Source organism: Melospiza georgiana, chromosome 1, assembly GCF_028018845.1.
Source record: "Melospiza georgiana isolate bMelGeo1 chromosome 1, bMelGeo1.pri, whole genome shotgun sequence".
In the NCBI taxonomy this organism is placed as follows: domain Eukaryota; kingdom Metazoa; phylum Chordata; class Aves; order Passeriformes; family Passerellidae; genus Melospiza; species Melospiza georgiana.
In genome coordinates, this window is record NC_080430.1 from 21387865 (window position 1) to 21400090 (window position 12226).

The following is a 12226-nucleotide window of genomic DNA, read 5'->3' on the forward strand; positions in this document are numbered from 1 at the left end:
CTGAAAGGAAAATATTTTAATACCGGTAATTACTTTTCTGGTGAAATATTGAGGCTGGAAACAGCTGAATGATGCCAATTAAAATCCTCAGTTAACTTCTGTTAGGGAATAATTTAAAATAATAGTAGTAGTGAAATACGCTTTAGTTTGTGAACACACATAATTCTCACTATCAGTGAATGACAGATAAGTAAGGACCAGTTAGAAAATACCTCTAAGGGAGGTCTTCTAAATGCTCAGATTTGCCTTAATGACTTTTATATAAAAGTCTGCTAAAAACCTCCTGCAATGAATATGGCCCTCAACAGTAATATTTATGCAGTGTAATTAGAGTCTTTGTTAGGCATCCCATTATTGTTCACATTGTAATTAGACTTATAATCTAGTAAATGTGACATACTGCAATGTTCTGCTTTGTAAACATTATTGACTCCATTTTAAGACTGAGATTGCCTCATACCAACAAATAAAAAAAAATCATGGCCTCATAAAACCTTCTAATTATTTGGATGAGCACTTTGTGGATTCCTGAGGCAAAGTTGAGACTGAACCAAGGTGAATATTGAGCACAGGTGCAAGGTTCAGTGCAGGTGACTTGCCAACCCCCTTTACATCTCAGCTGGCTGCTTAAATCTCACTCAGTTTAAGGGGAGAAGAGATGCAAATCTGAATAGCTTTTTAACCTCATTAGCACAGTCATTCATGTTGTGTTTCTGCCTTATAGTTCATGTTTCTAGGTAGTCACAAGTAGCTGTTGATCTGTTGGTAATCCACTGTAGCCATGTATGAGTATTGATGTATTGATCAGTTAGTTTATCACTCATGGGAGGTAACTGAAAGTGGACTTGGGTACTTGGGTAAACAGTTCTTTTAAGGCTGATTTTTTTTTTTTTTTTTTTTTTTTGTAAATTTTGTTGTCTCTTAAATGACCAAGAATTTGGATACTAAATTGTTTAAGCAATAAGCAGATAGGGCCATAGCTGAAAATGAGGGATTATTTTATGTTTGTTGTTAAGGTCCTTTAGTACAACTGCTGTCCTGTAGCTACTTGTATCATTAATGTTTTCTCCACTCAAATAATGTCATGATCCAAGTCTCTCAGGCTCTGCTCTTTAGAGACCTCTGTGTGCTACATGAATTGAGAGGACAGCCTGCTTCTCTTAGTCTGTAAGAGCACTTGTCCTTGTCTCTCACTCTGCAGTGGTCTTTGTTAGTCAAAATATCTTACAGTTACGGTAGTAATTTTTGAAGAGTACAAAATGAGTGCTCTCAACATTGAGAACAGGAGGCTTTTTGCATATAAACTTTGCTTTTATTGGAATAATGGGATGCTTTCTGTGCTGCAGCCACTGTACAAAGAGTGCAAACACCAGGTGCTGGTAAAGCATCTGTAGTCTGGGTAGCTTGCCCTAATTGCAGTCTCTCACTGTGAAAACTTTCCACAGCTGTGCCAGCAAACATCGCAGACCTGAGAAACATAGAAGTGCTCAACTTTTTCAACAACCAGATTGAGGAGCTGCCTACACAGATAAGCAGCCTTCAGAAGCTCAAACACCTGAACCTTGGGTGCGTATCTTAATGCAAAACTTTTGCTGTAATAAAGGTGCTACCAAATGTTGTCACAACTGAACCTGTAACTTCTTATTTTTTGATAGTAAAGTTTGTTATTGGAAGGGGTTTTGAGGCTAATCTGGGAATTACAGCTTCAGAGTTTTCAAGTAGTGTTCTGGATAAACAGAAATGTAAATGGTCAAGCACTTACTCTGGTATAGTGATAACCATTTAAGGACAGCAGCAACTCATATTCAATAAATATTCATCAAATACTGAAGTCAAACTGAACAATTACTGACTTTTACTTCTGTAGTAACTACCTCTTAATTCTGGGGTTACTGCATAAGAATCAAGCTCTGTTCTGATTTAAAGAAACATCCATGTTAATTTAGGACTTCAATTCCAAATGTTTGAATTTGTGTTTATAGACATTTCAGTTTGTATTAAACCTGTAAAAGGAGCAGCATGTATTAGATGTGGTGTCCATTTAGTTCAAAGAGCTGGTGTTGACTGAATTTGTGCCAGGGGTGTTGATATTAAGTGTTCAGATTCTAGATTCTGATGGAGCTGGTGATACTTTATAATAACTACAGTTGCAGAGGGCTTTCTTGAATTATTAAGAAAACAAATGTGAAGCATAAGACCTTCTTAAAATTAAATGGGCATATTGAAGTGTAACTATGGAGGAAAGCAGTGGTGGGCCTAAGCTTTAGCATTACAGGCTTCTCATAGAAAGAATGTTTGTATTTTATAAATTCAATTTCTGAACGCCCTAAACTGAGCATTTTTTACTCTTCAAAATACCAGATGATTTTGGCTAAGCTCTGTGTATTCTGCTTTAGTTACTTTAATGAAGTGCTGATAATTGAATTGCATCTTGGACTGTTGGAGTGCCAATAGACATTTTAATGATGATCTGTCTTCCCTGGTCTTTTTTTTTTGGTCACAGTAGATCTCTAGCTGTCCTTAATATCTGTTTCAATCTCTGAATTGCTTTTCAGAGCAAATATTAATTAAGAATCCTGATTCTTTGTATTTTAAGGGTTAGAACCATATTTTTGGAACAGCATATAGAAGTGTTGCAGTATATGAAGGAAGAAGTTGTGCACTTCCTATGGATTAAAGCAGCAACCATTGTTAATATAGGTCAAATGCTAGTCTGCATTAATGAAAAAAATGTCATGCAAAAGACCACTTGGTGTTTGGAACAACAGACTTTCAGGTCTGGAACCACATTTGCCATCTTCATGTATCATGTGGCCTAAAATCTTAGAGATTAAACACTCTTCCATCTTAATCCCATCCTTACACGTGGTCTTCTAGGCACAGGATTCGCCACCCAGTCTTAGCTTTGCTTTGGACATCCTTGGAGTCAGTGACAAGGAAACGTTTTTGCTCTGGTAGGTTTATCAGGAGACAGCCTAGAAACCCTCTTGTCATCTGCTGTGTGTGTGTTAGAGGGCTTCAGAAGAGCCCCTTAGGGGAGAGGGGCTTGAATAAGAGCAGAGATTATTTTTGGGAGGGCTTTGGCATGGAAGGGTCAAGTGGTATGGAAAGAGAAAAGGTGTACTGCTGCACAGAAAGCTTAAAATGTGACATTTGGAAGGTAGGTGAGGCACAAGCTCAGTGTTTGAACTTCTGCAGGGATGAATAGTGCTGGGCAGCAACTTTGAGCTGGTTCACTGTCCCTGTCAAAGAATAGATACCATTCTGCCTCTTGTCAGTAGGGAGAACATTTTTTTCCCTCTCTCTTCCTTGCAAAAGGCAAGGCTGTTAGGGCAGCTTGGTTAAAATCCCTTTTCAGGAGTGGAAAACAAGCTGCTGTCTTTAGTTCTGTTTTATATAAAGACCAGTTCTTAAAACAGTGACACTTCTGCAGTAGCAATAGTACAGAATGCTTTTCTGTGTTTTAATTGCTGATAAGCAATATGAGTTGTATGCCCATAATGGGACTCCTTACTGGGGATGAGGAGGAAGAAGGATTGTGTCTAGATTTAGCTACAGAGAGCTGATCTCTACAGGTTCTTGTTTTGTTGGGACTGGCTTATGCAAAAGGGGTAAGGGAGAGTGAGGTTATTTCCTGAGTTTGTGAAAGAAATGGTATATGTGCTTCTCCTGACCTTGCTCACATGCTTATATGATCTTTCTTATTTTTGCTTGTGCAACTTTGTCAGTACATTGATTAGAGTTTTTATAGTTTCAAGTGTCAGATATTCATACATCCACATAACATCTCCTCTTGACTTCAGTGACTGTTGCTTATCCTTTTTACATCAAAAGAGAATCAAATTCAGAGTATGTTTAGGGACATCTGAAAGGTCATGTTTGTTTCCAGTCTTCACATAAGAAAAAAATCCTGTTCTTGACTGTAGCTACCTGTTCAGGCTCTCTCTGAAGATGCTTCTCTTTTCTGTTCTGCTTTCAAACCTGAGTGACAACTGAAGCAAGATCCATACACACCAGATATATACTTGCTGTACATGCTGTAGGGACAGTACGAATAAGAAGCTGGTAGGTAGTTTTTTTTCTGTTCATGTGATAAACATGCATACATGAACAGTTCATACACAGTTAGATTCTGTGAAGATATCTCCAGCCATGTGCCTGCCTTCATTGTTACAGCAGCTCAAGAGATTCCCTAGATCACCCTCTTCAAGCTCTTGGAGTCAGAGAAAAGTTACCTTTCTCTACCTTGTCTGATCCAGGTTATCAGAGAAATCTCTTCTTTCTGTTACATGTCTTCATGCTGTTCTGTCTGTTACTAAACTCTCTGCTGTCCTAAACCCTCTGAAGACTGGCTGATTGAGCTATATTTAGATAAAGCTTTATCAGTCACAGGACTGACATTTTATTTACTTCATGCTCCTTGTGCATCAGAAGTTCTGTAGTGACACAGATTTGCTGTTCTTAGGAAGAGGTTTGAGCAGCAGTTATCAATGACCATAAATACTGTGCACTTGAGATATTCCCCTTTGTGTTTGGTATCATGGTAAAGAGTTACATGGCAGAATGAAAAATGCTCAACATGATGTGCAAAAGGGTAATTTGTAGTTTAGCTAGAAATCATCTACCAAGGACCAGCTTTCTCCATGGAATGCTGTTAAAGCTGAGCATGACCTTGTGACACCTCTCTCCCTTGTGCTTTATGCTTCAGGTGTGGCTGCTAATTGACATAACAGACAGGATTCCTTGAGAGTGCATAAGTTTATAAGTTTTAAGTATATTTATGGGAATGAGAGGTTATAAAAAGGTCTGCATTGCAAAAGACTTGCTCGGTATCTAGGAGCATCAAAGCCTTTTCAAAACAAGAGGAAATCTTGGCATATATTAATTTTTTTAAGGAAAAAAAAAGGAAAAAAACAAACAAAAACCTTGTGACCTGTATTATTCCTGTTAGGTGAAGTGAATACTGATGTCATATTCTTTTTTTCCTTTTACTTACAGCATGAACAGGTTAAACACCTTGCCAAGGGGATTTGGCTCTCTACCAGCACTCGAAGTTCTTGACTTGACTTACAACAACTTAAATGAAAATTCCCTACCAGGGAACTTCTTCTATCTGAGTAAGAAACTTTTCTAAAAACTCTACAAATCTTCAGGATATGGTGCTTTGCTCTTTGCCGTTGAAATTTATTTGATGCAGACCAAAATACAAAACCAGATTTTTTTCCCCCAATATTTATGTTTTCTTTTAATATATCTTGAATATTTCTGCATAGCATGGCAATATTTATCACTGATATATATTGTTATCTGACACCTTTGGGCACGAGCAGACTTGCTTAGTAATGGCATATTAGTTTTCTTCTCAGTAATACTTACTTGGGTCCCATACTCAGTTAAAACATCATGGAGGGTTGCAAGCCTCAGGGGAAACTAAACCATTTTGCAACACAACTGTTGTTTGTTGAGTCTGAAAAAAAATGTATTCTTGATAGATCATTACTAAAATAGTTTTAACAGCGTGTGGGTGTTGAGGTGTCCAGTACGTTAAAACATATGCTAGGGTTACAAAGCTTGGCAGAGGAATGGTAGAGCTAAGCTGACCTTTGCATATGTTAAAAATACATACCCAGAGGGTTGACAGAAAGGTATTGTAATGCATATGTGCAAAAGGGCTGCATTATGGTTGCCTAAGCAACTTGAATTCTGGCACTTTCTGGATTTCAGTGATTCTGCTTTTCCGTGTACTGTGCTGAAGTGGCTTCAGGATCAGTGCATTCAGCATCAAAGTGACAGGCAAGGGGAGAGGAGGAGTGCTGCTCTCTGAGGGATGTTGTGATTGTAACCTGGCACAGGGAAGTCTTTAAGTCAGCATTATTAAAAATGGCCACATTTAGTGAAACGAGAAGAGGAGGAGTGAACTACGTAAGACAAATGGGATCTCCTCTGGTGGGAAGGAGAGGTTTTGCTGATCTGACCACCTTCTCTCCTGCTGCACCTGACAGTTCTTTGTGAGTCTCCATTTTAATTCCTTTTTCCAACTGTCATGTATGCTTGTTCAGTAATAGCAAGCTGCATAGTAGTTTTTTTGATTAATTTCATTGAGACTTGGCATGAAAATTATGAATTACACCATTGGAGTCTTCTGTATTTCATTTCAGATCTCTTTCCCAGTGTGGTTTGTATAGAGCTTAACATAGCTGTATATTTGTTGAAAAAACTCAGAAATTTTTTAATGTCTGTTTAGGATGCAAATTGATGTCGTAAATAAGAATCAGGGGTAATAAAGAGTAATGACTGTATTCTCATATCTGAGCATTCAGGCTGTTTGCCAGAATCTGCCAGAGTCTACTGTTGCAGAAATTGTTAATTGTGCTAGTCCTTTTGAATATAGATGTTTTCCTGAACTCACCAACAATATAATAAGCCAGTAAATCTAAGTTTGACCTGCTTGTTATTATTGTGAACCCTGGGTATGTCAAAGGCTTTTCACCAAGTCAGGGTTATTAATCAAACCTGACTCCTTTTTATTGATTAGACCTCAAATGGTTGGGTTATATGCCACCCTGTTTATATATTGCTATTTAATTTGCAGCCACCCTTCGTGCACTCTATCTAAGTGACAACGATTTTGAAATGCTGCCGCCAGATATTGGGAAGCTCACAAAGTTGCAGATAGTAAGTAATTTATCTAAATTCTTGGAAAATCAATTCACTTTTGCAACACTTGTAGGAATGGAATCCAGTCAATTTGAGGAGTAGTAGGGTAGGTTTGCAGGAATAGACCACTACACCTGGAACTGTTTCTTGTTTACCAGAAGACACTTGTAAATAAATTGGAAGAATTGAGCATTCAGGAGAAAGCTGGGGGCAGAGGGAGTAGAGCTCTCTTTTGGGCTGCTTTATGGTAACTGAAAAACATTCTGACTGAATTTATATTTGCTCTTAGCTGAGTCTTAGAGACAATGACCTGGTATCACTGCCTAAAGAAATTGGTGAGCTCACCCAGCTTAAGGAACTGCATATCCAGGGAAATCGTCTCACTGTGCTGCCCCCAGAACTGGGTAAGATTATGGATGATCATTTATTTATTTGACTAATAATGATGGTGATGAACTGTATTTCTGCTGAAATGATTATGCTTAAGTCATCATATATGCTAATATTTACTTTCCCCTGAGAAAAACTCACTTTTACACTCCTCCACTGCACTCCTGGATATGCAGGAGGAGCCAGAAGATGACATATGTTTTGTTTTATTATTTTATTACATGTTGCATTTTTCTTGTGTATCAGTACACCTGGTTGCCAGTTTGTATGTAGCACCTTACTTTATATAATGTATCATAAATACTGGGTCAGCAAACCCATTCTTATCTTTCACTGGGTTTTGATAACACTATTTAGATTAGCCAAAATTATATTAAGCAAAAATGACAATAGCATGAGTGGCTTCTTAGTGACTGTGCCTATACAAAGGAGAAGGTTGATCAACTAGAGTGAAATATAGCTAAATAGGAGGATTTTTTTGTTTTTCAATTTGATAGCTTTTCTTAGGTATCTGACAGCTCTTTAACTTAAAGCAATGGAGCTGGTTGATGTAATTTGAATTTGTGATACTGTACATTTGAATACTATGAAATAGGAGTTCTTTGAAACTTAAGTATTGATTCTGCTGAATTTGCATTGCAGTACTCTGTTTTATGTGAGGGGCATGATTCCTGTTTGCCCCAAGCCAGAAATTGGTTTCTAATCTTAAAATTTTAAAAAATATTTTCATTGGTAATAATGTAATTTTGTCAATTACCTCTTTTTTGAAAGCTTTTAAGGAAGCTTCTCTGTTTCTACTGGTACCTTCCACGTAATACTTCCCAAAACTCAGAAGGATAGGGACAGAAATTAGCATGATAAAATAAAATTACTTGTTTTCATAAGAACTTGCTTTGACCCATTGACCTTTTACATTAATGTGCTTTAATGTACTTTAATGTGACATTATGCAAGGAGTGCTTTCTGTTTATAGAGCAATGTGCTTTTTTTCTGTGAATTGGGGAAGATATTTGACTCTTATTTGTTTGTCCAGTATGGGGTTTTTTGACTTTTCCCCATACCATTAGTGGACCTAGTGGATGGAAGTTGCTCTCTTTTCTTCCATTTCAGATGTTTATCTCTTGACACAGGTATACCTTCCTTAGGTTTTGGTCAAAGTCGTAGTTATTTATCAATTCTTGCAACAGCAACATTCAAAAGCATGTAGTGTCTGTAAATGTACTTTTCTGTAGCTTCCTAAATTATAGCTTTTGGATTTTTTTCAGAATGTGGAAGATGGATAGTGCACTGAGTCTAACCACCTTCTTTGGCTAATTAAATTAATATTCTAAACATACTGCTGCCTTACAAGCATAGCAAAAAATTCCCATTAAATGATTTTACTATCAAAATCCATCCCAAATGGAAATGTTTGAAATAAAATTCTCAATATTTATTTCTGTATTAACCTGCAAAATTCAGGATGGCTAAGGGAAATTTTTTCCTCTAAGCATTTATTTGCATTTTAGAACAATATCACAGTCTGATAAAAAAAGGACTTGTCATTCTGCCCCAGCTGATAAAGGTGAGGTTCACTGACACAGCTGAGTCCTTGTTACCTCTGTTCTATATTACTCAAAAGGTTTTTGTAAATTGTACTCTTCTTTTCATGTATTAATTGATCAATGTTTCATTTTGCAGTCTTACTTAAGATCCTCATTTGTGATCAGTTGCCATAATTTCTGTTGTGATCTATGCCATGGATAATTCTAGAATCATCTCAAATTTTTAAAATAGATTTTGGCGTATATTTACAGAGAATGTTACACTGAAGTCTACATTTGTAATTTGTGCAACTTGCAGGCATATTTACTGTGGAAAACAATGTTCTGCTTGTTTATTAAACATCTGGGCACACGTTAGGGACTGGGACGCCAGACTAGGGTTTGGAAGGGTTGTTTGAGATCTGGGAACAGCCATAGGCAAGAGTGAATCTCTGCACTCCTGGATTCCCTTCTGTAAGCCAGGAGAGTTTAGAGAAGCGCCCCTTTGGAGACAATTTTAGTCTGCCAGTGAAAGGTGACATGAGAGGGTTACAACCTACTGCATGGACTGGTAATGCCATAGTCACCATCTGAGGGAGAATGAACTTTGTCTGCTGTCCGAGTTCTCCCTCCTAAATTTTTAAAATTGAATTATAATGTACTCAGAACTATCCAAATACTTCTTGGTGTGCATTTTGGATAAATAGCTTTTCAATGAGCTGGTCCTATTTGCATTAATTGGAGCTGCTCCTGTTCCTTTCAAAGTAAACAATCTTTTCTCTCTCATTATCACTTTCATAATTAAAGGTGCTGAAGGCTTTTGACTGGCTTAGTTCAGGCTCTGGTGGACAGCAGTGAGTCACTGGATTTTCATTTGCCACGGAGATGGGCACAATTGAATGATGAGAAGGATGTATGTGTTACATTAAACTGTTCTTTAAAGGTGATGTAAATAAGTGCAGAAGAAGGAATGAAGAATAGGGTATGAAAAAGGCCACAGACAGGCCTTGGGGTCACAACTTTGGAGTGGAGATACCAATAAATAATCTCCTACAGTCTGCCTGTAACGTCACATGATGTGATTGAGGACTGGGGGAGTTTGCTATTATCTTCCGTTGTGTTTAGCAGAGAATTCCTACTGCTAATTTAAGAAAAATATTCCTGCCCAGGAGGAGATGAAAGGACTGAAAGACTGCATTGGTCCCTGGGTGAGGTGCCTTTCTGTAAATACAGTACATGTGAGTGATGAGCCCAGGAAATGGCCGGGAGTAGGTGGGTGGAATTCGCAGCTTGTTTTTATCATTTGTCTCTCAAAACCCCATTCATGAGAAATGGTGGTGGGCAGTCATATATAAACTTTAAAGAGGCGCTGGCATTTTTTTCCCCAGCATTTAAAAGGTTATGTGCTGCATTGCAAGACAAATAAATCATGATTCACTGCAACAGCAGAGTTGCAGTCAGTTATATAAATTGCCAAGGAGGCACTAAATCTGTCGCTTTGTGTGTTCTGACCATTTAACAATAGGAATGGTTTGGAAAGAAAGTAAACTAGAAACAAGAACCATATAAAATGGTAGGTGCAATTAGTCACATCAGTGATGGTGTTTTAAGTTCAATGTTTGTTCATCTGGGTGGACCCATATGTGCCACATAAAAGATTTTCTCAGGAGAATCAGGAGTGTAAGAGGAAGTATATTGTGCAGAGTACTCACCAAGATGTACCTAAATAACCACCCAGAGAATGTAACTAGCTTATCTGTATATTTGCATTTCTGATGTGAAAACAAATTTTATGATTTTTAAAGCCCACATGTTGCCTGGGTGCCCTACCCTGCTGTTTACACACACATGCACACTTGTGGTTGGTCCTGTTTATGCATATGGAAGAACAGTGATTTCTAAGAATACATTCCCAGTTACCATCCTCCTTTTGCAAAACTGAATTTGGCATCAACGGCTCATAAGTTGCTGTTCAATACTGTTCTAGCTTAGCAAATACTTTCCTCAGGTAACGAGAGACACTATCAAAATTATAATGTTAGTCCATACTGGAAAAGTAGAAAATTCAAGCCTTGTTAAAAAAAAATCTTAAAGGCCTAAGAAGTCATATTCCTTTTTAGGGCACGTGAAACATTTTGGAAATTTAATTTGTGTATCAGAATAACCAAGTAATTATTTCTAAATTTTTGGTTTTGAACAGCTAAGTTATCTTCTGTGAATAAAGGATTGGCTTAAAATACAAAGTTCAAGGAATTGTGCTAAAAGCCTCAATATTTCCATCACAGGAAGACCTTTTAAAATTTAGGCTTTTGAAATTACTCTAGAATTTTATATTACGCAAAGTAGTAGCTGCAGTTGTTTGTTCAAGTAAATATTAATTGAAATAGCCATTTACTCAGGTAATTATAACAGGCATATGCAAACATAAGAATCACTTACTTTACAAAAGATATTTCTTTTCCAAATGTTGGAAACTTTCCACTAGTTGATGTAAATGCCAAACTTTTCTTATTTAGTATAAACTGTTACTGCACTCTGCCTGTGTCCCAGCACAGCACTGGTCACACCTGCAATACAGGTCATTTATTGGTGCTTGTTGGAAGCCAGAACACTGGGGCTCTTTGGACAACAGATCTGAGCGCTGGGACAACTAATTGACACCTTACCATTTCAAGAAAAGATATGTTTCTGATTTTGAAACTAAGGTAAAGGTGGATAAACAAAATAACGTGTTTTCTGGGACTGCTTATGTAGCAGTTATCAGTCAAGAAACAATCAAAAACATGTAAGTAACAAGATAGGTTATGGAGAGATTATTTATATAGAAAAGCTTCTCTGAAAATCTGTGCATATTCTAATTGTGTTACTCATTTAAGATTAAAGTCAAAAAAAAAAGCCCAAAACTACGCCCTACACCCTACCACTTGTTATGTAGTTAGAAACCAGGCTGAATGCAAAGTACTTGATGGACACTGCTGTAATTCTTGCCAAACTTTCCAAGATTCACATTTGATCTTGCATCAGTTTTTAAAATATGTAAGTTCCACAGTCGCTTCTCAGATAAGTATAGTGTGTTGGGAGGTTCTCCTCGTGTTGACTGTACTCTGATTCTAAGTACCATCAACATAATAATGATGTTTCTGTCAGTAGATACTTGATCTGTTGTGTCAGAGCTGTAGCAGGTAAGAGTACTGTAATTAGAGCCAGTCTGAGCAAATGTTACATTTGTTGTAATATTTGATTCATTTTATGTGTCTCATAGTACGTGAAGGTGGTTTCGCTCTTCTGAGTACTTGGCAACCTGTGTTTGAATGGGAGTTTCAAAGGTGCAAGGCAAAAGCAATACAGTGAGTCTTTTTTCAAGTCATTTTTTTAAATTAACTAGATTTTGGTCTGATAGGGACCCTTCAAAGAGAGAATGCTCTGTTGAATTTCCAGGTAATTGAGAATCTCAGGAGAGTTTCTGATGCTGGAAAAAATGTGCAATATATTTCAAAATAAATTGGGATGCTGATCCTCTAAGCCTGTAATACTTCCTGTGCCATTTAAGTGTCTTGGATGTTAAACTACTTTGACATCACATTAATTTCCTTTGTTCCAAAAGCCATCTGCTGCTTACTGTGTTTCTTGGGTTTCTTCACTGGGAACACTTAGTG

At 37.3% G+C, this 12226-nt stretch overlaps 1 protein-coding gene across 1 annotated transcript in view; it reads left to right on the forward strand.

Annotated features, from left to right (window-relative positions):
- The window catches only part of RSU1 (Ras suppressor protein 1), a 102101-nt gene that overhangs the window by 20448 nt on the left and 69427 nt on the right, over positions 1 to 12226 (forward strand). The window contains exons 4-7 of the mRNA XM_058029099.1: positions 1446 to 1566; positions 4999 to 5117; positions 6593 to 6675; positions 6947 to 7061. Coding sequence (XP_057885082.1) covers positions 1446 to 1566; positions 4999 to 5117; positions 6593 to 6675; positions 6947 to 7061 — 438 coding nt within the window. The remainder of the gene's footprint in view (positions 1 to 1445; positions 1567 to 4998; positions 5118 to 6592; positions 6676 to 6946; positions 7062 to 12226) is intronic.